General features: G+C 39.4%; 1 protein-coding gene across 1 annotated transcript in view; it reads right to left on the bottom strand.

Moving 5' to 3' along the window:
- EDIL3 (EGF like and discoidin domains 3) overlaps window positions 1-26250 on the bottom strand; it is a 343114-nt gene that overhangs the window by 225462 nt on the left and 91402 nt on the right. The window contains exon 2 of the mRNA XM_089493608.1: window positions 24617-24745. Coding sequence (XP_089349734.1) covers window positions 24617-24745 — 129 coding nt within the window. The remainder of the gene's footprint in view (window positions 1-24616; window positions 24746-26250) is intronic.

The following is a 26250-nucleotide window of genomic DNA, read 5'->3' as shown; positions in this document are numbered from 1 at the left end:
GAGCTGTCCAAGATGTAATTTCAGCATCAGAGACTTTAAACTTTGGACAGCCACTCATATCAGATTCAGTGCTCTGCTGACTTGGAAGCCACCAGTCTTCACAGGTGTTGATCCAACATGCTTGCACAATGAGGAAATAGATTGTTTTGCAGAATGTATTATTATTATTAACCTTTATTTATAAAGCACTGTAAATTTACACAGCACTGTACATACAATCTTTTTAATTAGACAGTTCCCTGCCCTCAGGCTTACAATCTAAAAAGACATGACATAAAAGGAGAAGAGAAAGGTGGTGGGGCTAGTAGGCTAATACATATAAAGTACATAGCAATACAGGAAATGGTTCGATAAAACAGGCATCGAAAGAACATCAAATAGCAAGCGACAATTATGTAATGCCTGGGAATGCTTCTCTGAACAGGATGGTCTTCAACTCTGTTTTGAAGCTGGTTAAAGAAGTGATGGCCCTTGCTCGTGGGGGAAGAAGGTTCCAGGAGTGAGGGGCAGCAAGTGAAAAGGGGCGAATCTGAGATGGGGCAGAGGAAATCCTAGGTGTACTGTTAATGTGTCTGTGGGGTTTCAGCCCTCAGGGCCTCAGGCAAAGCAAAGTGATGAATAGATCTGCCTAGAGGTCTACTCCAAGCTCTCAGAATATGCAAGTGAGTAAGGAATCTCTCTCTGAGCTGCAGAGCCTGAAGGAGTTCCAAGTCAATGCCATAGGGAACATGATATGTCCAGGTAAAGTTAAGAGTTCAAGTATTAATTTGGTCCTCAAGTTCACTTAGAAACTGACTGGGTCAGCACCAAGATCTAAAATGCTCCTTCCCAAGAGTCTGGAAACTATGTGTTGACCCATTCCAGGATCACTGTGGGCAACATGTAGGGCAAGAAACATCAAAAAAGGAGAAAATAAATTTAAACTTTAAAGGGAGCCAAAGAGCAGAATTATAACAAAATATTTCACGAACAAGTGCAGAGTATGCCACAAAGGAAATTTAAATTAAACTATTCATGTCTAATTTATCATACTGCCTGTACATTATGCAATGACAAGAGCAATTTGGAAATCTGGATTAAGGAAAAGAGATACATTCTCCATTAATTGACTTCAAAATATATTCTCTACATGCATAAAGGAAAGTGATGAGCGATTATGAGGCTGACCCTGGAAGGTGATAAGTGCATTTTAAGTAGTCACAGAAATGCGCTTAACAATGCTGTTAAAAAGAAACTGGTTCTTGAAACATGCTTTAGGAATTAGGAATAAATCATTAATTTATGCATAGCCCTTAAATGGAGCTTTGTAAATTACTTGCCAAATTACTCATGAGGAGGCTAAACAAAGACAATTTCCATTGATCTTTCTTTATCTTAATGAAAGAAATCACCAGAAATCAAAAGTGTTTCAGCCCTCTGTGACTTAACCTTTGTAACAAAAACACATTCAACAAAACCGTCAGTCAGCATTCCAGCCCTTCTGTGCAACTTTCAATTTTCATTAGTGAAAGAGTCAGACCTATTGATTTTATAAGATGTTTTATTAGTTCAACTCTACTGTTCTCTCTTTTGGAATTTAAATTTGTTTTACTTACATTTTATGAAAGTAACCCAGACTGTTAGTCAGTATAAGCATATAACTTGTTAGGTACTGGCTTAATCCTTTCACAGGCTGAATCCACTCAATCTTATATCTGGTTTTGCCCTTCGTCTAATTACATGGCTGTGACACTCAACTTACCTCAGCAGATGTTATCATAGAACATGAAAGAAGAGCTGAGGAGTTTTTAAGAGAGAGTAGGGATAGAAAGAATATTCAGAGGGGCAAGCAGGGATTGGCATTGTCAATTCTCAACTGGCATTGACCATGTTCTGACAGCTGGCATGGAATATGTCATCCTCCAGGACCTCTGGAAGACTGCTGGGAAATCCTGGAGAATGGCCGCATTGTTGAGCACTGATTATCTGAATGTACTCTTTAATTATTCTTGCTCGAAATGGGAGTAGACGCTGAGCAAGAATCGTGAAGTGGACAGCCATCAAAGATCTTTTACTTTCCCACAACTGGCCACTGGCCAGGTTGTGTAGGATGAGATGTTGGGACAAGTCAAGAATATAGAGGAAGAATATTGGTCAACAGAAAAAATCTATAAGTGATCTTCACTTGGCTTCATCCTCTGTCCACCCCTTCTCCAGTCACTACCCGGTAAAACGGAAGTTGTGCAAGGATCATTGACAGCTATAGCCTTCAGCAAGTGTCACTCAGCTTCCTCCCACCAGCAAGGGAGAGATGAACCTCAAGGACAAACATGATCAAAGTCTTGGAAGCTTCACAGCAAGATGGTGAGCAGACAAGCTCTGTGATAGCAACCTTAGTAGCAGGATACTATCAGAGCTTTGATGTCCCAAGCCCAGTCTCATACTCAAGACTAGGGTGCTGTGGGTCATCATACCTAGAAACAATCCAGGCCCCTACAAATGATTCAAGGCCAAGGCTCCACCCTCCCAGTCCACGTAGAAATGAGCCAAACAAAAGACCAGATTTCTCTCCTGTTTCTCATTCCTATGATGAACTAGGACACACTCTCTTTAGTTCTGTTGCCATATCCATGCCCACACAGAAATCATTACAGACACATTTTAGCACACAGTCTCAGCCACAAGGAACAAGATTCCATACACAACCCCAGGGACATCCCTAATATTATCATCAGAGGCTGACAAAGGAGGAGCTGTCATCATGGACAAATCTGACAGCCTACAGGTGGCTGAGAGTCAACTACCCAACATTATATTTTACAGAATCCTATCTAATGATCCCACAGACGAATACTGGAACAACAGACTTGCCATATCCTTGTTATAAAAATGCAAGAAGCCACACCAGACTTTTCAAAAGTTACATTTTAGCTCAGCTGCCACAATGCAGATCTTTGTGAAAACCCTGTTGGGCACAACCATCACCTTTGAGTGACACAATTTAAAGTTACATTTTAAGACTGTAATTCTCACCCTGGGGGATTTCAAGAGAAGTAATCCAAAGGTAATGTATCTAACTGTAATAACCAAACATATGTACATAGTCAAAGACAGTAAAGTTTCACCAGACAGCTGGTTTACAAGCAGTAGGACCAATGCTGTCCTGGCAATGGAGGGTCCAGATTTAAGCAGTGTTGCTCTAGCCCCACCTAAAACAATCTAATATTTAGACCAAATCTCAAGGCTTCCTTGATGAGATCTCTGTTCTTATGAAGTGATCTCTTACTTTCAAAGAGCCTGGTACTAGTGATAAATGGCAATATACTAATGTGGACTTTGGAAAGTTTTTAATTATTTAAAAGGAAATTTTAAAACAAAATTACCTCATGTCTCATATGCACAAAATTCATTTAGTATTCAATTTTCAGGTGTTTAGGATTAATCATTTTACCCATGTGATGGAGAATGGCAGGCATACAGACAAAGAAAGACACACAGATATCCTTTCATTATTATAGATCCAAGGATCTTAACTTAGCTGCATCTCAATGATGCAGTATTAAGACATAGGAAAGGCAAAATTCTTTTTTGGTGTTGGGTTGAGTGTCCACTTTAGCTCAAGGGAACAAACAATTTTTCTTCAGGTTTTAAGCAGATATATGCTCAGTTCCTCCTTCCATGTGGAAGGAAATATTTATAAGTTCTTTTAGGTTGGAGGGAGCAATATTCAACACTGTACCTGTGTTTCTGCAAATAGCTTCCACAAGGTCAAATGGGGGAGATCCATCCTTATTCCTGCAGCCCCCATCTTCCCTTAAAGCCTGCTATAGAGGACTGAGGAATTTTCTCAAGGAAGTGCCCAGCACCATATAGGCATGTAAGGGAAGAGACTGGCAAAACTACCATTGGCACTGTGAGCATCACATAGAATCATAGAATAATAGAGTTGGAAGAGACCACAAGGGCCATCCAGTCCAACCACATTCTGCCATGCAGGAACTTTCAATCAAAGCATCCCCAACAGATGGCCATCCAACCTCTGCTTAAAGACCTCTAAGGAAGGAGACTCCACCACTCTTCCAGGGAGTGTGTTCCACTGTCAAACAGCCCTTACTGTCAGAAGGTTCCTCCTAATGTTGAGGCGGAATCTGTTTTCCTTTAGCTTGCATCCATTGCTCCGGGTCCTAGTCTCTGGACTCCCAGATCCCTATCACATTGCCATTCTCTTGCCCTGCACCAATTAAAACAAAGAAATGTCAGGATTTACAGCTTGTTTTGCTGTGGTGATGTAGGGTATAGCTGTAATACTGATAATTTGCCAAAGTGTTTCCACTTAGTGTTGGGGAAGGAGGGGAAAGGTGTTGTATGTCCATAGAAAGTGTGCATTATGAGTATTTTGTTTATGGGGGAAGCATGTCTTTTTAAATTAATGACATTTAGAGAAACTAGAGACTTTTGTTTTTTTGCTTTTTCAAAACCTACTGGTAACAAAGTTATGAGCAACCTCAGATTTAAAACTAGTTGTGTTTTCTTCTGCATGTATGATTTATGTGTAATAATAAAAGATTGATAAAGTAAATCTTTCCTTCTATATGTATAAATCTTTTGACTGATACTTCTAAAATGAAGATGCTGCCTGGGGCTTTCTTTCTGAAACTGAGCAATGGCATAATGACAGCACCTAATGCCTTTCATAGTCATCCAGCTGTTTCTCTACCAGTTGTGGCAGTCTGATAAAATGCAAACGTTTATATTATGTGCGTAAAATAAAGTGCATTTCAAGATATGCAGGTCTTCTGCCAAACATCTCAAAAAGGTAGAATGAATAGTGTTGAAATGATTGGTATAATACAATGATTTTCTCTGAGTCCTACCAGCTCAGAACTAAAATGTAATTTACAAATCTGTTATATACACCAAAATCTAGGGCAACTCAAAAATTATTTAAGAAAATATTGTCTAAGGAATGTTTGGAAAATCCACCCAGGCTAAGTGCCAGGACAGGGGACAACCCCCTCCCCCAAACCTCTAGTTCCATCAGCCTAAAAAATGAAACCTGAATAGGCATGATGTCATTTCCAATTTTGCTTTTTGCCATTTCTTTGGCCTTGAGGGATGAAGGGATTTGGAGGCTGGGGGAATGAAACAGCTCCATTTTTTGGTGGTATTGATCCTGTTCCCCCACTCTCAATTTTCTGGCAAAAAGAACAAAATGCCTGTTTGGGGATGTCCTGGGAGCACCAAAGCCAAAAAAAACAACAGAGAGTTTGGGCACATGTGGCCTGCACTTTTCCCACTCCCGTCATAGACTGAAGACTTCTCCACCAGAAATGATGTGAAAAGTATCTATTTCCTACAATAGTTTTGGACTTTAAGAGGGAATATTCAAGTGCCCCCTCCAACAGTTTAAAACTCCATTAACACTTTCTCTATGATTCAGCTGAAACACTAAAAAAGCCACAACCCCTTTCACAGCAAACAAAAGAACAATCACTCATCCTATATCAAAGAGTGAGTAAACACTGCAGGAGCTGCAGGTAGTCATTTGAAAGATTAAAAGGCAGGTCAAGGTGTTCAAGTCTGGTTGTTATGGGTAAGTCAAGACACAGCAAGTAATATCAGTGCATAAAATCTAACGTATGGTGTCACTTAAATAAACCAGGATATTGAATAGTTCCAAATGAGCCTTAATAGTTGAAGCGCTCTTCTACTTAAAAAACCAAGATTACCATCTCAGCATAAATCTAAAGCCAACTAAAGCTTTGGGTAGGTCAGATGTCTAGCTGGTGTGTGTGTGTGTGCACGCGCACACACACAAGATGAGGACATCATCATCCCCCAATAAGAATTATGCCTCTCCATAATTCAGTCCCCCATGTTGTAATATTGCAGAGAGAGAGAGAGAGAGAGACCTTGAAAATCATTCATATCCAGAACTCTTTCTTTGCTCTAATTTCCTTGGTAACTGTGCCTACTCTTTTTCTCTCTGAATCCCTAAATTGTACATCTAAATATTCAACTAAAATTTTAAGTTACTGGAATGGTAGAAATGTGGGGCTAAATGGACATTTTTATTTTGAGTCACAATTTTTATTTGGGGAGACAGTGCCATTATTTTGGCCCCTACCCATAATTACTCTTCTGGTATAAACTGTAAAGACCTGCACTGTTGTCAGGAATATATTTTCTTCTCTTGTGAACTGACTGGTCTCCAGCAGCCTCCTCCCCGTCAGCATAATGGTGCTTTCTATGATTCTGGCCTGGTCTTCTGGTGACTGAGCTTGTCTTTGCTAGCTGAGGAGCACTTCTGGCAAACTCTAACTATTCCTACCAAGCAGTAAATGGATTTCGTATCACCTTTAAGACTAAGGAGTTTATCACATGTAATTTTCATGCTGACCCAGACACGGGGTGGGATTGGTCTGGAATGGGTTAAAACTGATTCTACCACACACAAAATTGCTGCTGTGCTGCTGCCCGGCCATCACCCATCCTCCAGCAGTACTCTGGCAGCTGATTTTGGTACTACGGAAAGCTTCTAAGGAACACCAGAAGTTTAGCATCAAAATGTATACTATATGACACTGAAATGTTTAAAATGATTAAAGAAATATATATTTATCTAGTTAGAACAGATAAAATCAACCAGAATTCTATGGGTAGTTATGAATGAATAATGTAGAGTCCTGCACTCATGAGTGTTTCATTTTTACAATTCATACCCAGTTCCTAGTTTAGGGGATATATAAGGACCCTGAAAGTTTCTCAGTCCCCACTTACCAGGCAGCAGCCACTGAGATCACTTGGGAAATAGCTGACTGATGATCATACCCACCCCCATGCAAGTGATCTCTAGCTTGAGTGGGAATGGTGACTGGAGTCCTGCTTCTGCCTGTCACCAGACATCACTCTCAGGAAAGTGTGGGCCTGTCAGTTCCTTCCCATATGACAGGTGCACAGACCTTCATCCATCACACTCTTTCCTTCCCAGTTAGTGGATATTGGGGGGATCACTACAGGGACTTGCAAATCCATATCTCCGCAATAGGATTCTGTCCATCAGTCTGTAAAATAAGACATGAGTATGCAGACCTAAGGAGAGTATCACTCTGACAAACTCAATCTTCTTGTCTGAAGCTAAGCAGAATCAGGTCTTTCTACTACTTGGATGGGAGATCACCAGGGATCACCTCATGTTTCTTTCTCTCTTCACTTTTCCTCTCCCCCCCCCCCCACACACTACTCTTCTTGTCTTGCTTTGTACTCCCCTCCTCGTTCTTATCTTCTTCATTTAATTATACAGTACAGATAAAATGTCTGCAGAGAACAGTGGGCTTTTTAGATATCATTAAAATTGCAGATATAGTATTTGGGATCCCTAGTTTCATCCTCCATGCAAAAACTGTAGTCTATCATTGATCTTTGCACACCACACATTTTGAATGAGAGTGAGGTGGCAGAAAAGGTCAGTTGTACAGAAAAAGATTCCTCTTATGTTCAAGGCTTCTAGAAAACGCCGATAAAAATATCTCCACCCTTGATTAATCAATCTTTGTATCTATCCAGTCCTTATTAATCTTTAACAAACAAGGTATTTGGAGAGTTAGTGGACTGTTTATGTTGGTGGGGATAAAAAGAAAACAGAGAAGCAGGTGAGTGGCAAAATAAATAGGAGAGATTTTAAGATGCCCCCCTGCCCCAATGCTTTGAAACTGGCTTCCTCAACCTGACAGTTCCCAGACCTGCTGGATTCCCACCACTCCTAGATAACAATCTTTGGAGTCTTATGTATTGAAAAGTTACAGGTTGAATGAAAGCACCTTAAAATGAGAAAAAGAGGCATTTTGAGGGTACCAGTAACAAAATATGTTCCTCTAAGGTAAACAGTGACAACCTCCTTTTTATTCTTTGTACATACTGTGGCCTGGCACAACATTAATGCTTTTACCAGTGAAGAAATTAATTACAATCCAAGCTATTTATTAAATAATAATAATAATAATAATAATAATAATAATAATTCCACAAATTCTAACATTTAACATTATCAAATTATTATTTTTTATACACAACAGTCCAGATAATGTGGGCTGGAATCAATATAAGGCTGCTATGAATCCAAAAAGGATTATCCAAAATAATTAAAATGACCTTCACTAGAAATGCTTAGCAAGAAGAATTTAAATTTAAAGAGTACTTGGTCATATTTATTTATTTTGATACTTTTACCTGTGAAAAATATCTTCATTAAAGGACTTTGATAAATATTAATTTTTTATGTTACCTTGTTAATCACTTTATACTAGCATGCCTCAGAGACAACATACCATACCATAAATAGGAAATACATTTAAGAAGCTGAAGTGAATACAAGTGAGAATATGGTAAATTCATTATTTATTCTTATCAATGTTCTGTTCTTTAAACCAGCATGTTTTATATACCCTTTTTAATTAAAACAGACAACTTCCTCATATGTACTGTGTATGCACCTGCTTATACATTGCCACTATAGATACATGTTTAGTCACATAGCAAACAGAATCCATTAAGATATTATACAAGAATTGGGAGTAAAATAGAGGGAAAGGGAAGAGAAAAAAAATGCCTACAGGATGTTGCTGGACATTCACTTCCACTTTTGTTGCTGGGGGTTGTTTAAAAATAACGTGTCCCTCTGTTTTGTTTTAATGCAAAATTACTATTCTTGCAGACTTCCCAGAATGAAACTGACCAATGTGATTATTTGGGGGCTAAACAGGACTTGTCTTCCAATGGTTCTGACATTTTGGCAAGAGTGCTAGGAAAAAGTAAAGCATAACTTGATCATGATCTGTGGGTTTTAATCTTTGGTGCCCAATTTGCAATCATAAATAGAAAAGTACTCTGATTTGTATCTAATGATGGCTTTGATTGTGTAAGTTGATAAACCAGCAAGTATTATTGAGTGCCTTATTGATCTGATTTTCTAAGGTCCTCATTTTGTTATGTGCCTTCAAGTCATTTCAGACTTGTGAAGACCCTAAGTTAAACCTTTCATTAGGTTTTCACTGCAAGTCCAAAACTGAAACCACTGCACCAAGATGGCTTCAATAGCATTTGGCTGATAGCTTTTAGATCTGATCTTAACCAACAAGGATGACTTGGTTAATGAAGTGCAAGTGGTGGGATCCTTAGGTGGAAGTGACCATGTTCTCCTGGAGTTTGTTATACAGTGGAAAGGAGAAGTCAGGCATAGTCAGACACGCGTTCTAGACATTAGGAAAGCTGATTTCAGTAAACTTAGAGAAATACTGGGGGTGATCCCATGGTCAGGAATACTAAAAGAGAAGGGAGTTCAAGACGGATGGGAGTTTCTCAAAAGGGAGATACTGAAGGCACTAATTAAAACAGTTCCAGTGAGAAAGAAAAATGGGAGGTGTCGCAAGAACCCAGGATGGATGACCAAGGAACTTTCAACTCAGCTAAATTTTAAATGGAACATGTATAAGAAATGGAAAAATGGGGAAATCACCAAAGAAGAATTCAAACAAATAGCTAGCATGTGTAGAGATAAGGTCAGAAAAGCTAAAGCACAGAATGAACTCAGGCTTGCTAGAGAGGTTAAGAACAACAAAAAGGGCTTTTATGGATATGTCCGCAGCAAAAGGAAGAAGAAGGAAATGGTAGGGCCACTGTGTCGAGAAGATGGCAAAATGCTAACAGAGGACAGAGAAAAGGCAGAATTACTCAACACCTTCTTCTCAGAAAAGGCAAAGGGAATTCAACCTGAGGATAATGGAGCAGAGGACAGAATAGGGGAATTTCAGCACAAAATAAGTAAAGAGATAGTACAGGAATACCTGTTTAACCTAAATGAATTTAAGTCTCCAAGACCAGATGAACTACATCCAAGGGTATTAAAAGAACTGGCAAATGTAATATCGGAGCCATTGGCAATAATCTTTGAAAACTTCTGGAGAACAGGAGAGGTCCCAGCAGACTGGAGGAGAGCAAACATCCTCATCTTCAAAAAGGGGAAGAAAGAGGATCCAAACAATTATCGTCCAGTTAGTTTGACATCAATACCAGAAAAGATTCTGGAGCAGATCATTAAAAAGAGAGTCTGTGAACATCTAGAAAGCAATGCCATAATCACAAAAAGTCAACACGGTTTCAGAGAAAGAAGTCATGCCAGACAAATCTTATCTCATTCTTTGATAAAGTTACCACCTTGTTAGATGAAGGGAATGCTGTGGATATAATATATCTTGATTTCAGTAAAGCCTTTGACAAAGTTCCCCATGTCATGGCCAGCCAAGATCAGCTCTCGGAGGATGAGGAGAAGGATGAGCCTCCTCCAGAGCAAGAGCTCATTGAGGCTACACCAGGTGGCAATTCTGCTCTGCCAGGTCCCAGCTGTGCTCTCCCAGCCCCAGAAGAGGAGGCCCAACCAGGTTCTATTGCTAGAGAGGGGCCTCCTATGGTGCAACAGCCTAGTGGTGACTCTGGGGAGGAAGCTTGTCTGGAGGTGCCTACGTTCAAAGAGAGAAGGGCTGAGAGTGCTTGCAGGCGCAGATCCAAGAGGATTGCAGAGAGGCAATCATCCAACCAGCCTCAGGTGGCACGGGGGAGAGTTTCCCTTACTTAAACTGTTGAGAGACCTTCACTGTTTGCCAGAGTTTATTGCATGATCCCTTGGTGTGATTGCTGCTAGCACTGGCTTCTTGTATCTTGATTCCTTGTTGCTTTGACCTCGGACCGGACCCTTGTTATCTTCTGGCTGCTTTGACCTTGGACTGTTTTGACCACTCTGACTCCCAGTATCCTGACTTCAGCTTGGCTTTCGGTTTGCTTTGTCTTCTGGTATCCTGATCTCGGCTTGACTTCTCGGACTTCTTTCACGCTGAACCCTTGCAAGGTCTGTGTTTTGCATCCACTTGCTTGGCTGAGCCATTCTTATCGGCGTGTCTGTGAGTGCTGGCAAAGTAACTGTTACATGGATTTGTAATTGGTTGACCGGACGAACCCAAAGGGTGCTCAACAATGGCTCTTTTTCAGCCTGGAGAGAAGTGACCAGTGGGGTCCCACAGGGGTCTGTCCTGGAGCCAGTACTGTTCAACATCTTGATCAATGACTTGGATGACAGAATTGGGGGCATACTTATCAAATTTGCAGATGACACCAAATTAGTAGGAATAGCTAATACTCCAGAAGACACGATCAAAATTCAAAATGACCTGAACAAACTAGAAAGCTGGGCCACAGCTAACAAAATGAACTTTCAACAGGGAGAAATGTAAGGTACTGCACTTAGGACAGAAAGATGAAATGCACAGATATAGGATGGGGGACTCCTGGCTTAAGGAGACAACATGTGAAAAGGATCTAGGAGTCCAAGTAGACCACAAGTTGAACATGAGTCAACAGTGTGATGCAGCAGCTAACAAGGCCAATGCAATTTTAGGCTGCATCAATAGAAGTATAGTGTCTAGATCAAGGGAAGTAATAGTGACACTACATTCTACTCTGGTCAGGCCCCACCTGGAATATTGTGTCCTGTTCTGGGCACCACAATTCAAAAAGGACATTGAGAAACTGGAGCGTGTCCAAAGGAGGGCGACCAAAATGGTAAAGGGTCTGGAAACCATGCCCTACGAGGAATGACATAGGGAGCTGGGGATGTTTAGCCTGGAGAAGAGAAGATTAAGAGGTGATATGATAGCCCTGTTTAAATATTTGAAGGGATGTCATATTGAGGAGGGAGCTAGCTTGTTTTCTGCTGCTCCAGAGAACAGGACCCGGATGCAATGGATGCAAGCTCCAGGAAAAGAGATTTCACCTCAACATTAGGAGGAACTTCCTGACAGTAAGGGCTGTTCAACAGTGGAACACATTTCCTTGGAGTGTAGTGGAGTCTCCCTCCTTGGAGGTCTTCAAACGGAGGCTGGATGTACATCTGTCAGGGATGCTTTGATTTGGATTTCCTGCACGGCAGGGGGTTGGCCTGGATGGCCCTTGTGGTCTCTTCCAACTCTATGATTCTATGGCAAATGTGTGCAGCAGTAAGGAGGTATTTGTTGCTCTGATATCATCCTTCTGGGCACAATGATGCTTGAGTTGGCCCAACCTTGTAGATTAGGTACCTGGGAGCAGAGAGTTCAAGCTGGAAAACTTGTAGAATGCCGCAGAATCCTGCTTGCCAGGAAACCAGATTACAACGAATACTTTGCTACATAATGTTTGATTTAATGCTGCCCTTCTTGATACCTACCTCACTTCATCCTGATTATTGTGCACCTGATTGAAGCATGGAAAAAGCTGTCTATTCTTAGTCCGTATGGTGGTTCCATATGTATTTCATACTAACCTATTTTTGCATTATTGTTTTTTAAAAAAAATGCATGAAAAATTTATTTTTGCATGTGATATTTCCTACATATAATATATGTGTATCATGTACTCATATTCATTGTTTTATAGACATTCTCCTAATTTACACTTACATGTATGCAATGTTCATATTGAGAACTGCACCACAAAATTCAGAAAAGTGCAGTACGCTCCACAAAGTAGTCTGGGAAGTGTGAAATAGATTTAAAAACATGAACCAAACAAAATTATTCTCCACTCCTAGACTGACTACTACCTGCCTCTGTCTGTCTGACCTAAGTAATTTTCCCCTGCTTGTTCTTACATAGGGATAAGTACTTATTGTCACTCTGTTTTATAATCTTGGGTATTTTAGTTTACGTTAATGGCCATATATAAAGAAATCATCATCATCATCATCTTTACACATACATACACACTGAAATTAGCTCTGCCAGCCAAACCCATAGTTCCTAGGACAAAGACTGATGGTTTTTGTTTTTAGGGAGCAATGAAAGCGTCACATACTTGCTTTTCTTCTTCTTTTTAATAATAATAATAATAATAATAATAATAAAATGCAATTGCTCTTCTTTTTCCTTGATCACTACCTGAAAAAGAAGAAATGACTGACAGTAGTAATCAGCATTTCAGGGTGATGGATACTAAATGGATGATCTATACTTCAAGACTTCTTTGTCCTGATGAGATTTCTGTTAATACAATGAATTTCAGTGACAGGTTTTGCATGGTCTGTGTGGAAAAATATCTAGCGAGGTTAAAAGCCTGATGAGTATGATAGGTAACTGTGACTGATTTTACCATGCTGGAATTTAGACTAACGATTTTAACTCATCTGTAAATGGGTCAAAGATTTCCCAGCACTAAGCAATCATATAAATTGTATTAACATTTAGCCATGACAACTGGAGGCCATATGCTCAAAGAGGCTTAATGAAACTCTAACCTACTTTCCAAACATGCTACCCGTGTGTGATAATCTCCAGCCTTCCACACCATGTGAGGTCTTTTAGATCTGCAATAGGTCACAAGTCTTCAATATGCAGGGTCGGAGTTGTGTGCTGGCGTGTGTGAAGCAGTGTGAAAAAAGGGGTCAGCCAGGCCAAAGTTGGGCTCCCTGTGTGGGAAAACAGCTCGAGTTAACAAGGATTTCTATTTCTGGATATTCAACTAAATATATTAAACTAGATTTCATGGAGGACAGTCACTGGCATTTCTCAGTGAAAAAAAATGTTCTTGCATGAGCTAGAAAATGTCTGTAATGATCTGAATATTATGGATCATTTTCAAATTACCAAAATTAAAGAGTATGCCAAATAAAGAAAAAAAATCTCATAATATAATATCTACCTCCATTCCCCCATGCACACTTGCCTCCCCATAAACATACTATCTGAAAAAGTGTGTCCTCTTTCACTACTTTTTGACAATTTTAATTTGCTCAGATATCTTAGGGCTATACTTATGGTTATGCATTTGGTTTGATTTTATATCAGCCAACCTTTTTCAGAAGTAGTTGAGGCATCAACAACAGCACTAGAATTGACATGGTAAAAGGCAGAGGAGCCAGCTCAGCTTAGTGGAAAGCAATTTACCAAATAACAAGTGAAATCAAATGAACTAAATCTGTTTATATGCTAAATCTATTAGGAAACATGAATGAATTAGGAATGTGCTGTTCTGTCTTTTGAAAAAGACATTTTCCTTTTATGTAGAGAGATCTTCTATCACCTTTGAGGCTAACTGAAAGAAAGAAGTTGGCAGCACGAGCTTTCATAGATTTCAGTCTACTTCCTCAGATGCTTTTAGTTGAGTGGAAGCCAGAGACAGACATATATATGCCATAGGTATGCGAGGATGTGAATTCAAATTCAAAATCCTTTGTGTATGTAAATGAAGTAGCAAGTCCAGTTTTAATTATGATCATTTGTGGACAAAGACACAGCCATTGGGTATGGAAATGAGGTGACAAGACCAGTTTGGCCTTGGAAACTAGCCTGAAAGTGGGAAGAATAGATGAGTGTAGGATGCCCCCATGAGAATGGGGTCAGATAGTGTTAAAATGTATTTAGGGAGCTAGGAAACTATTGTTCCTGTTCAATCCATTGTGGAGGGACTGTAATTTATGGATGATTGTAATTCTGCTATTTCTCTTTCCAATCTACCCTTGTAGTTCATTCATTCAAGGACCACTGTTCTGAAGTCTGAGATAGAATGCCCAGGCAGAATAAAATGTTCTCCCACTGGTTTTTGTGTATTCTCATTCCTAATGTCTGATTTATTTCCATTTATCCTCCAGTGTAGGGACTGGCCTGTTTACCCAATGTGGAGTGCTGATGGGCATTGATGACATAGTATGTAGAGACCACGTTGGAGATGAGCACATGAAGGTCCCCCTAACATTGTGGGTGCATCATACCCTACATCATTTTCATAAAATACTCTGCTAGTTTTCTATATTAACATTTCCTTTACCTTCCTTGTTGTTTTTTGTGAACCTTTTGGCAGGAACTGCCTAGAATTAGAATTCCATTACACCTACTTGCAGAAAAAAGGTGGCTGAAGTCTGCAATGACAATAGAAGCTGTTTTTGCTGCGAAAGACTTACACAGCTTTCCTTTTGAAAACTATGAAAGGTATTCAAGTCAAATGACGTGGTGTGAGGGGAAAAAAGTCAAAGCAAATGCCAGTCCAATGTGGCAGATTTTTTTTTTTCTCTTAATACCATCACTGTGCTTTTCAATACAAATACATTCTACATCTTCCCCCTTGCAGATACTACTGTATTATGTTCCCCTGAAAGAGCTTACATTGTAGCAATAAATGGTATTCCTTTCTTACACACATTTAACTTAGCAGGGCATGTGTGTGAGTAGACAGTTCAAGTATCCTAACTATATGTACAAGAACAAGTCCACCGCAAAAGCTTTTATGTTTTCTCTTTATCATTGTTTGGATCCATTTCTACAAAATCTGAAGATTTACATCAACTATCTACCCTGATAAACTTATATCTCCTCTCTCTTGCCTTTTTCTACCACCTTCTTTCTTCAGAATAGCATTGCCCTGGGCACTGCTCTCCTTCCTGTCTCTCCTAATCCCTCCTACATCTAACCTACCACATTTACAGAGTGTCTCTTCTTTGCTTCCTGCACTTCATCCCTTGCAGCACTCACTCTCCAGTCTCTCTTATTCTGTTCTTCACCTTACTTTCAGTTATTGCTGTGTATCTCTCACTTTTTCCCCCTCGCACAATGTCACTGTTCACTTTCATGCCTGAAATTCCCAAGTGGATTTGTTTGTGGGAGAGTTATTTGCAGCATGCCTTCACCTTTTGCCCAATATCACAGCTTCTACAATGGCTAGAGATTTTTAAAAACTGGAAGCTTGGAATCTGGGACAGGTGAGAGACATAATGGGCACTGAGTAGCTCACCTCGAATGCAGTTAAAATGCAGACAAGCCAGGGTTATGGCAACTGTAGATTTTTCTTTTAATGTGCTTTCTTTCCCCCTTTCTTTCCTTTCCATAGAATGCAGTACATTGTGCTCAAAATAAACTGTGTTCTACACAATAACTTTTCTGGTTCAATTTTTTCCCCTTTTTGGCAGAATAGCCCTGAATTGGGAAGAAAGAAAAAAAAAAAAAAGAAAAACATACAAAAACTCTCATCTTGTTCATTTGGGACAAGGCTTCTGAAATTCTGTATCATGGCATTTGGAAACAAAACATTCCAAGATTTAGACCCTTAGTTCATACCCATTCATAAACTATCTTCCTGGCTACAATATATGAAATGTTCAGTCTAGTGGATCAAAAGTTGTTCATTATCCTTGTTATTTAGAAAGTAACTCAGTCACTTTTTGGATGTTTTGCTGGTACCTGGAATGCCAAGGAGTGGTTTGGCTGCTTCCCTTCCTGCTCTCTTTTCCTTGGCAGGCCAATATCTTTTTATTTAAGCTGGCAACTGGATATTGTTTTTGTATATTTGTTTCTTGTTTATTTCTTTTCCTCCAAGGAGCCCCAAAGGGTGTAACCTGCTCTCCACTTTTACCCTTACAGCTCTGTGAAGTATATTAGCCTGAGAGACAGACTCTGCAGTATATTAATAAATTGTCTTAGTTAATCTGTACTTCCTTGGCTATGGAAATGTTTTCATACCATTTATATTGACCTAAAAGATGTCACTTGTTAAGGCAAGATTAATCCAATACTTTTCATTTGCTATTGACCTAAATCAGTGTGTCATTGAGTGGGTTGAGTAACAAACAGCTGCAGATGCTTCTTCTTTTGTGCCAGCAAAAGCAGGAGCTAAAATTAAATGCCTTGTTTTTGAAAGTATTAGAGCTCTTGTGCTAAATTATAGTCCACTTAGCCATATTTTTGAATAAATCAAATGGCACTGACAATGCAATTTCTTTATCTGCAAAACCAATCTTGTTCTGCCAAATGTTTCCCTAATTAAAGTGCCTACACTAAACAGATGATATATTTTTAAAAAAAAACACTCAAATGCTTTAAAATAAAGAAATAGAAGCAAAGTACTTCCCCTCTTCCACAAAAGCTGATTCTTTCTTTCTTTCTTTCTGATACTGGCACCCTGAGTTTCTCTATCAAAATTTATGCTGATGATTCTTATTTGGCCCTCAAAATTAGAAGTGGATGAAAAATAATTACCATTTCCAATATCATTCACATTTTCCCTACCAACTGAGATGTGCCCCACTTGAATGTATGGGATTTATTGGATTTGCTAGTTCATCTAGTGGTGCAAGTTCATCTAGTGGTGCAAGTACCCATGTAAGAGCCATGGGGAATAGAACTAGCTTTGCTTTCCTTTCTTTGTAAGTGATCTCAAGTTGTGTTCCAAAAGAAAGATGGGGTACAAATAAGTTAAAATATTTGATTTATAAAATATTTTGTAGACACACAACTGTGGAATCCTTGATTAAGTTTATCCATCTGGAATGTGGTCTTCCTCTTTTCCTATTGCCTTCTACCTTACCCAGCATTATTGTCGTTTCTGGTGAGTCACATCTTCTCCAGGCTGTCTTGAATGAAGCCGATTATCTGGACTCATTTCAAACCGGCTTCAGGGCGGGATACGGAGTTGAGACTGCCATGGTCGCCTTGGTTGATGATCTCTGTCTGGGCATCAACAGGGCACAGCACTCCAGTGGCTCTGGTCCTACCTCTCAAGCAGATTCCACATGGTGATGCTGGGAGACAGTTGCTTTTCTAAGAGAGAGCTGACATCTGGCATCCCTTAGGGTGCCATCCTGTCCCCCATGCTGTTTAACATTTACATGAAGCCGCTGGGAGATATCATCCGGAGACATGGGGCACAGTGTTATCAGTATGCTGATGACACCAAATATGTTTCTCTATGCCTCTGACTGCTGCAGTGACTAAGGGTGGTATCTCTCCTCTGAATGCCTGCCTTGAGTTGGTGATGGGCTGGATGAGGGAAAACAAACTCAAGTTGAATCCAAAGAAAACGGAGGTACTTGCGATAGGTCTGAGGAAGAAAATTTGCCAACCTGTCCTGGATGGGGTCACACTTCCCTTAAAGGATGAAGTTCGCATTTTGGGAGTACTCCTGGATCCGTCTCTACAGTTGTCATTTCAAGTAGATGCGATGGCCAGGAGTGCTTGGTACCAACTTCGGTTGATATGCCAACTGCGTTCCTACCTGGACCGAAAGGCCCTTGAAGCAGTGGTACTTGCACTGGTAATCTCTCACCTTGATTTCTGTAATGCACTCTACATGGGGCTACCCTTGTACCAAGTTAGGAAGCTTCAATTAGTTCAAAATATGGCACCCAGGTTGGTCACCGGCTCTTCAAGGTTTGACCATATAACACCAATTTTAAAAGATCTTCACCGGCTGCCAATTTGCTTCCGGCTGCAATACAAGGTGTTGGTTATTACCTTTAAAACCCTATATGGCTTGGGCCCAAGTTACCTATGGGGACGTCTCTCCCCATATAATCTGCCCCGCACTCTCAGAACATCGGGGAAGAATTTGCTGGAATTAAAAATGACTAGACTAGCCTCAACTTCCCAAATAGCTTTCACCATAGTCACTCCAAGATTGTAGAACAGTCTCCCGGAAGAGATCCATCTTACTACCTCCTTGGAGATCTTTAAGTGGGCAGATTTCTTCCGGCGAGCCTACCCACCCGATCTTGTATAAGACACACAGGTCCACCTCTTTGATCAGGATTGGAATATCTTTATCTCACTGTCATTTTTTGATACTTTGTTATTAATTGTTAAGTGCTAATGTATTTTATTGTTGTGCTTTGTATTTGTATTTTTATACCAGGCTGTAATCCTGCCTCGATCCACCTGGGAGAGGTGGGAAAATATAAATAAAGTTCTTCTTCTTCTTCTTCTTCTTATTATTATTATTATTATTATTATTATTATTATTATTATCACAATATAGTCAAAGTATGACAGTCTCAGTATAGTCATCTTGACTTCTAAGGATAGTTCAGGCTTGATTTGCTCTAGATCCCATTTATTTGTCTTTTTAACAGTCTATGGTATCCTCAATAACTTTTCTCCAGCATCACATCTCAGTTGAGTTGATACTCTTTCTATCTGCTTTCTTCAGTTTCTTCACAGCCATACATAGAAATGGGAAATAGGGTGCCATGGATCATCCTAACTTTGGTGTTTGTGCTGGCCAAATGGCTGTAATAAAGTTATTATTATAACTTTGGTATTCAATTCTATATCTTTACATTTCAGGGTCTTGTTTAGTTTCTTCATAGCTGCCTAACAAGGCAAGTTAACATGTCTTGTGTTTTTCCTAGATTGTCCTGATGAATGGCTTAATGTTTAAAACATTTTAGGACTTTTCACACTTGAATTAATAAATGTGTCCCTTGTACCTGTCAGAGTTTTTTGTTTGTTTGTTTGTTTCTGCAAAGATGTTTAGAAACTATCACCAACACATTATTCATAGGCATTTGTACATTTTAAAATATGAGCCAGCTTTAATAAACTTTCCCTATGCCAGCCCTCCCACTACAGATGCCCACACCAGTAGCTGATTATAATCCAGTTAATGTAATGCTAAACCCATTGTGTGGGTGCGGTAGGGAGAACTCCTGTGATGTAAAACTGCAATCAGTGGTAATAATTTTACTTTTTAGTAGGGAACCTAGGAGATGCAGCTCAGGGTTTGACTCTCTATTACACACTTTCACAATCTGATTTTGAAGAAAAATCTAGTAGCAGAGTAGCAGACTAAACTCAAAGAGTTTATAGGTCAAGATATGCTGAAAAGATGTTGTTGTTGCTGTTGTTTAAATGTGGCTTGCCCCTCCCTGGCTCTTTTACACCAGCTAGATGTTAAAATGCTTGCCTTTTAAAAACCTAGAAGAGCCAGAGAAGGGTAAGCCACACTTATGCTCTCAAGAGAGAAAGATAGAGCTCCTAAATTAAAATAAGATATAAATAAGCGAAGTACCAAGAGATTTGAGTTTCATTAAGTCTCTCTCAGAAATGGACATGTGAAAAAGCTGGAAGCGAGTGCTTTTACACTGATTCTTCCTGGAGAATGAAAGTATGCCAACAATCCTCCTGACAGCTGATGCTGTGAGTTGGCATGTGTTACCGAAATGCATTCATTATGCTTTTAGATTAGATCATAATAACTTCTGTTGGTAAAATATCCTCCTGTCATCTGTGGCCTGTTGCTACCTCTCACCAAACACATACACAGGAAGCTTTCTGGGATGGGCATCTTCTTTTACTTATGACTTATCCAGTTTTTCAGTAGAATACTAAAAGACTCCACCCGCCTACATTCTTCTTGCTAAACCATCAGTTTCCACAGGAGATCACCCATCAGGCTGATATAATCTTTCAGCCATACACAAACACACACACACTCCAAAAAGCACAGAGGATCAATACAAATAGGAAGACAAAAAGTATTGGGAGGGGAATGGGGACACAAGGATGGGTAAGGAAGACGGATACTCAAAGTTAGTACTATTCTCTTACACAACATAAGGAATGTTGCTAAAACTGATATGATAAAAATATCCCAAGTGACTCTTCTATTATTTGTATTATGAGACATTTTCTCTCTGCACAAATCACTTTGATGACTTGCAGAGATGGGGAGTGGGGAGTTTAGCGCAATAGAGATTCTTGCCAGGATTATCCATTTTTCATTCTCCAGTTTACTCAACAAGAGACAATTTCCCTCCTCTGAAACCTGCTAATTCTGAAAAAAATATAGTATAGTTCAGAGAAATAATATATGCGCAACATCATGCACACATTTTTAAAAATAGCTAAAAATTAATACAGTTTAAAAGTACAAACAAAGATGCTTTTTAGTCAAGGGACAAAATGTTACAAATCTGTGTATTGGAAAATGTTTACAGAAAATGTTTACAAACTCTCATACTGCAAGAGAAAAAGGAAACAAAGCCTGATAGGGACAAGACTAAATTTGAAAGAAATGAAAGACTGAATGTAAAAGCAATTCTGGCAAGAGCTATGCCTCTGCCAACAGCCCACTGGTGGGAAGCAAGACAGGGAGAAAAATAGATAGTGAGAGAAGGGATGTCAAAAGAAGAGAGAGCAAAGGATATATATATATATATATATATATATATATATATATATATATATCAATCAGGGTTTCCACTTTTGGTTCTTGCCCCATCACCCTTATCATCAATCTCAGCCACTGATGACAGAGAAAAGAAAACCTCAAGAGGAACAGTGCCCTTGTTAAAAGAAGAAGCAGAGCTTGAAAAATATGATTTTTAAAACTAAAGCGTGTGAAATCCTCATGAACTGTTATGAAAATGTGTTACTGGCAAGGGATTCTAGGTTTTGTTATCAAAAAAGCAACTTTTCTAGTTTTTTGGCAAGAGGCCTCCATCATTGGTATAGGGGTTGCAAGAGCCACCAACTGGGGGAAGAAATGTCACTTGTATGTGGTGGTGGTTGTTTGATGACATAGCATATAGACTTGTAACAATTCGTAACTTTCATAAACATAGCCATGTTAGTCTGGAATATCAGTATGCAGAGAAGGAACTTGTAGCACCAAACTAGGGTCCTGAACAGACAGGCCAAATAAAGTGGTTTCCAGCTGCTTTAGAGGTTGCCGTTTACATAATGCTTACCTCCAAAGTAGCAAGAAACTGTGCCAAGGGTGGACTGGAGCAAAAAGGGGCCAGGATCATCCATCTCCTGGAAGCACCGTTTGGCCCCGCTGAGCACAGCACACTTTTGAAACAGGCCATGCTGTTGGAAGATTTGGACCCGCTTCCAGCCACAGTGGACTTGGGCCATTCCTTTGCACCCGTCTGCTCTATCCCCAACTTGGTGAACAATGTTGTAGTATAAGCTTTCATGGATTTAGGTCCAAAACACACTGCAGAAATCATCCAGTTTGAGGCCACTTTAATTGCCCTTGTTCAATGCTAGAGAATTCTGAGAGCTGTAGTTTTGTGAGACTTATAGCCTTCTCTGTCAGAGTGTTCTGGTGCCACAATAAACTACAATTTGAAGAATTCCCTAGCACTGAGCCAGGACAGTTTAAGTGGTCTCAAACTGGATTATTTCTGCCCTGTGTTTTGGAGTCTACTTCGTCACGTACAACCTGTAACTATGTAACTGAAAGGTCTTTTCTTATTTTTCATCATCTTTGGCACTCAGAATTCCAACATGCATTTGGCACTGTGGTGGTTGGAGCACCTTGCAAGACAAAATATATATTTGGTGAGCTGTATTTGGCTTGGTGCTATTTCTGGCTCCTTTGCCATGCCTGAATGTTCAATGAACCAACAGTGTGAGAGAAATGTTGTGTAGGCCTATCTTGTAACTTTTCCCACTCATTTGACTGGATTCATTGAGCTGGGCAATAACTTGGAAGATGAAGGCTAATGCATGCTTCTTTTAAACAGCTATTATAGTGGTGTTTTGTAGTAGTAGGAACCCATGAGTATAAACTCAATTAATCTGGGTTCACACAGTAGGCTTGTCTCAGACTGTTATACAAAGGAGATGTTCTTTCAGTGGAACCAGGAAAAGAAAATTATAATTGATATCCAGTATTGAATATATCCTTCAAAAAGAACCACACAAAGTGTGCCCTAATTCTACAACTATGGAGACAGAATGCAGCAGGGATATTATCACTGTCACTGTCGGTTTCTTTTAGCCTGTTGATCTCTGATTTACTGACAATGAATCATAAAAAGGAAGACAAATGGGCTGACTTATGAATCCCAGACTGATGTTGCAGACCTAGCAGACAGCAAGACTTTCTTTCCCCCTTTCCTTATTAACTGGGAAAACTGATCTGGAAACCACTGAAATATAATGAGCAGTATGGAACTCTCTTGACCAAGTATAACTGAACTTCAAAGTGTTCATTTCCCTTGGCCTCTTTCCCCCTCCTACTCTGACTAGGCTGCAATGCTTCATTTACCTCACAAACCAACTGCATTAGTTTTGTTATTCCAAAAAAGCTTCTTTCCACCCACTGGAAATAGATAGGGCAGAGCTTTAAAATTATTTCAAAAACCTGATGCTGCCTGCAGCCTCCTGATAACTGATATATGTAGTCTGTGAAATCATTTGACATCTTTGAAATGCTAATACTCCAGTATTCTGTTGAACCTATTATTATTACTACTTCTGAACTGTTATCTCTGTTATCAAAAGTCCATTTGTGCCTATTGGTCTGACGTGAATTGCTCCTGAAGGTCTCTCTCGACATTATGCCACCCATGTGGAGGTCAAGAAAAATAACTTCCTCGTGATAGTTTCTCCATGATCCAAGTGTCATTTTGTAGCACACTTTGACAGGTAGATTTCCATAATTATTCATAGAGCCAGCAGGCAAAGAACAGAGACTTTGCACTTTCACTGGAGATGAAGAGCTCGCCCAAGACATCCTAGTAGTTAAGGATAGCCAATGAAGTCATTTTTTGCTTTTTTCATTTTTACATGTGAGAACAAAAGAATGCAATCCTCATCCCAGCCAGATAACTTTATAGGGGTTTAATGCGTATATTTTTCAGTGACTCCTTTTTCATATTGATGTTTTTGTAATTATTGTGTGGGGGGATTGGTTTTCCTGTCTGTCTGTCTGTCTGTCTGTCTGTCTGTCTGTGGAACCCAAAGACACTTATGTGATAAAGTATTAAAACAATACATTAAAAAAAATACAGCTAAAGCAATCTGTAATATAGATTTTTTTTAAAAAAAATTAAACAACAATCCACTTAAAAAATAGCTAGAAGCTGCTGGCTTCTGATAAAAAAATACAGTAACCTCACTCTTCTCCCAGCCATGTAACTTTTGCCTCAACATCCACAACAGAGAATCTTGGAGCAGTATGACCCAGCAGTATGAACTACATGATTTCCCTCACTTAAGCTTTTATGGACTCTTATCAGATGAACTAATCTTCAGTCCACAAAAGATTATGTTAGAAATGTCTTTTTCTCAGTCTCAAAACGTGCTACAGTATTCCTTTATATCTTTTATGTGGCAGTGGACTAACACAGCTCTTTCATAATGCATAATCAGTCTCAGTTAATCCTCTGAAATTCCACTTTTTCAGCTTCTTTTAAAATGGTCTAGTTTCTCTCTCCTACTTCCACATTCCCTCTTTGTTCTGAACTTAGCTAAATTGCTGCACAACCGGTTCAAAGTGGAAAAGTAGTTTGCACTCAGTTAATTGTGAGGGAGACGTAGGGTGGAATTTTTCCCTTTTCCAGTAGACTAAGACAAAAGCAAACTGCTAAAGCTTTTCCTAGCTTGTGTGGTCTTCATCATTAATAACTGTTGCTGTCTTGATCACACCCTTATTTTGCTTGACCACACATTTCCCAGCTTCCACCTGTGAAATGTTGGAAGGCATGCTATGTCTTGGAAGGATATTCTTTTTTTTTTTAATCATTTATTGAGACGGCCTACCCATAACTTAAAAAAGAACCAAGAAGTTACAATTCCCTTACAAAAGGACTGAAGTTATCCTTCATTAAGTTACAGTTATAGCTTGATTTCAAAAGAAACTAATTATGATATTTGTTACTAGTTGTTTTTCAGCTCTGATAAAAAATGAGTTCAAAAATTAAAACCAAGGCATTAAAATTGAATGAGATGCTATCTGGAGCATTGGAGAAAACAAACAATAGGGCACTTTATACCTATTCAGGAATGAATTATATACACCAACAATTATTAGTTTCTTTATCTTTGTTTGCACTTACCAACCTCCACAACACTAGAACAATTGGGATCTGAGAAGCCATCAGGACATTCACAAGAGTAGAAGTCATCATCCAACTCTGACAAACAGATGCCTCCATTTTCACAGGGGCTGGAATCACACACATCCCCTGTAAATTAAAGAAAGGATGTCAATCTTTTGAACATACAATTCTAAAAACCATGATGGCCAATTGTAGGCTCATTTAAAATCAAAGGCTAGTTTCATCTAGTTTTATCACTGCAATCTATTTAGTTTAATCTATTTAAATAGGAGAAACCAATAAAATGATTAAAGCATGCAAGTACAATAGCTCGAATTCACAATCTAGAGTTACTCATCCATAACTGATTTATATTCATGATCCCTATGAATTCACAATCATGGCAATAATGCAGGGAATGTGCTAGGTCAGGACCATAATAGTTCCACAGTCCTGCTTTACTCAGCAGCAGCCACTGTGATCAACAGAGATCTGTTCTCCTGTTGCTCAGGAGACAATGGACTGACATTTCCACCTTTTCCCATGATCGAATGCAGATGTGAGGAGGAATTGTGACAGGAAGGGGTGGAAATAAAATTCTGTTGCATCCCAAATGACAAGAGAACAGAGCCCTATACCTCACAGCAGCTGCTGCTTGATAAGGCAAATATGGAAGTATTGGGCCAGGAGACACTACTTAGTTAAATATATTTAACTGATCTAGAATCTCAGTCACCATTTTTAAAGTTTCCCATGGTATAGGAAAATACTCTGAGAAAATAAAGATAGTCATATTATTTCAGACCACTGATATAAAGCAGAGCATTTAGTTTAGGATAGTTCAATAAGCACTCAACATCTTTCCTGCATGCTTCTCAAACTGTCCGGAAATGTCCAGATTCAATAATGCAACACAGAATAGCAGTGCAGAGAATCCCAAGTTAAACCTGTTTTGAAAGATCTCAAGTAGCAGGGCTTGAAGGAACTGCTGATGAATCTGACACCTTAGACTGAGATTGTTGCTCACTTCTATAACCTGGTGCCTTTCAGATATTATGGTCTACAGTTACCATTGGACATGCTTACTCATTATGATGGGAGCTGTTGAGGAGACCAGGTTTGAAAATAGCAGTACAGATCCTAAAAGGCTTTAGGGGCCAGTAGTCCAGAATACTATAAGACAGCTCCCTGTAATTCTGAACATTATCTGATTTATGTTAAATGGCAGTCAGTGCTGGAACAACAGCAGCAACAACAAAAGAAAATAAGTTCATTCAACAATGAATATCACGAGCATTTGTATGTTTACAATACAAGTGAATAGAGTTAGAGGTTGAGTGGGTTTGACCTTGGATGATTCCAGGAGTGGCCCATGGATGTTTTGGATCCTCCTGACCTCTTGAGAAGCCTCTTCCCCTCCAATATGAGAGGACAATTTCTGCTATATTCAGTCACTTCTCTGAGATGGCTGGGATGATGTTTTCTGGATAGGGATTGAAAAAAAAATGGCAGGGATGGCTTTTCCTGGGTGAGGATGATAGAAAGAACAAAGCCTGTTTCTTACATGAAAAGGTGACCTTCATGACTTTAGGAAGAAAAGGATGGTGTTACCTCCCTCCCAGGAAAATGGTTCTGCACCCCAGCTGTAGATA

This window comes from Sceloporus occidentalis, unplaced genomic scaffold (genome assembly GCF_023333645.1).
Source record: "Sceloporus occidentalis isolate IW3139 unplaced genomic scaffold, rSceOcc1.0.p SCAF_1, whole genome shotgun sequence".
NCBI lineage: Eukaryota > Metazoa > Chordata > Lepidosauria > Squamata > Phrynosomatidae > Sceloporus > Sceloporus occidentalis.
The sequence above is the reverse complement of the archived record's forward strand: the minus strand, read 5'-3'. Positions and strand labels throughout refer to the sequence as shown.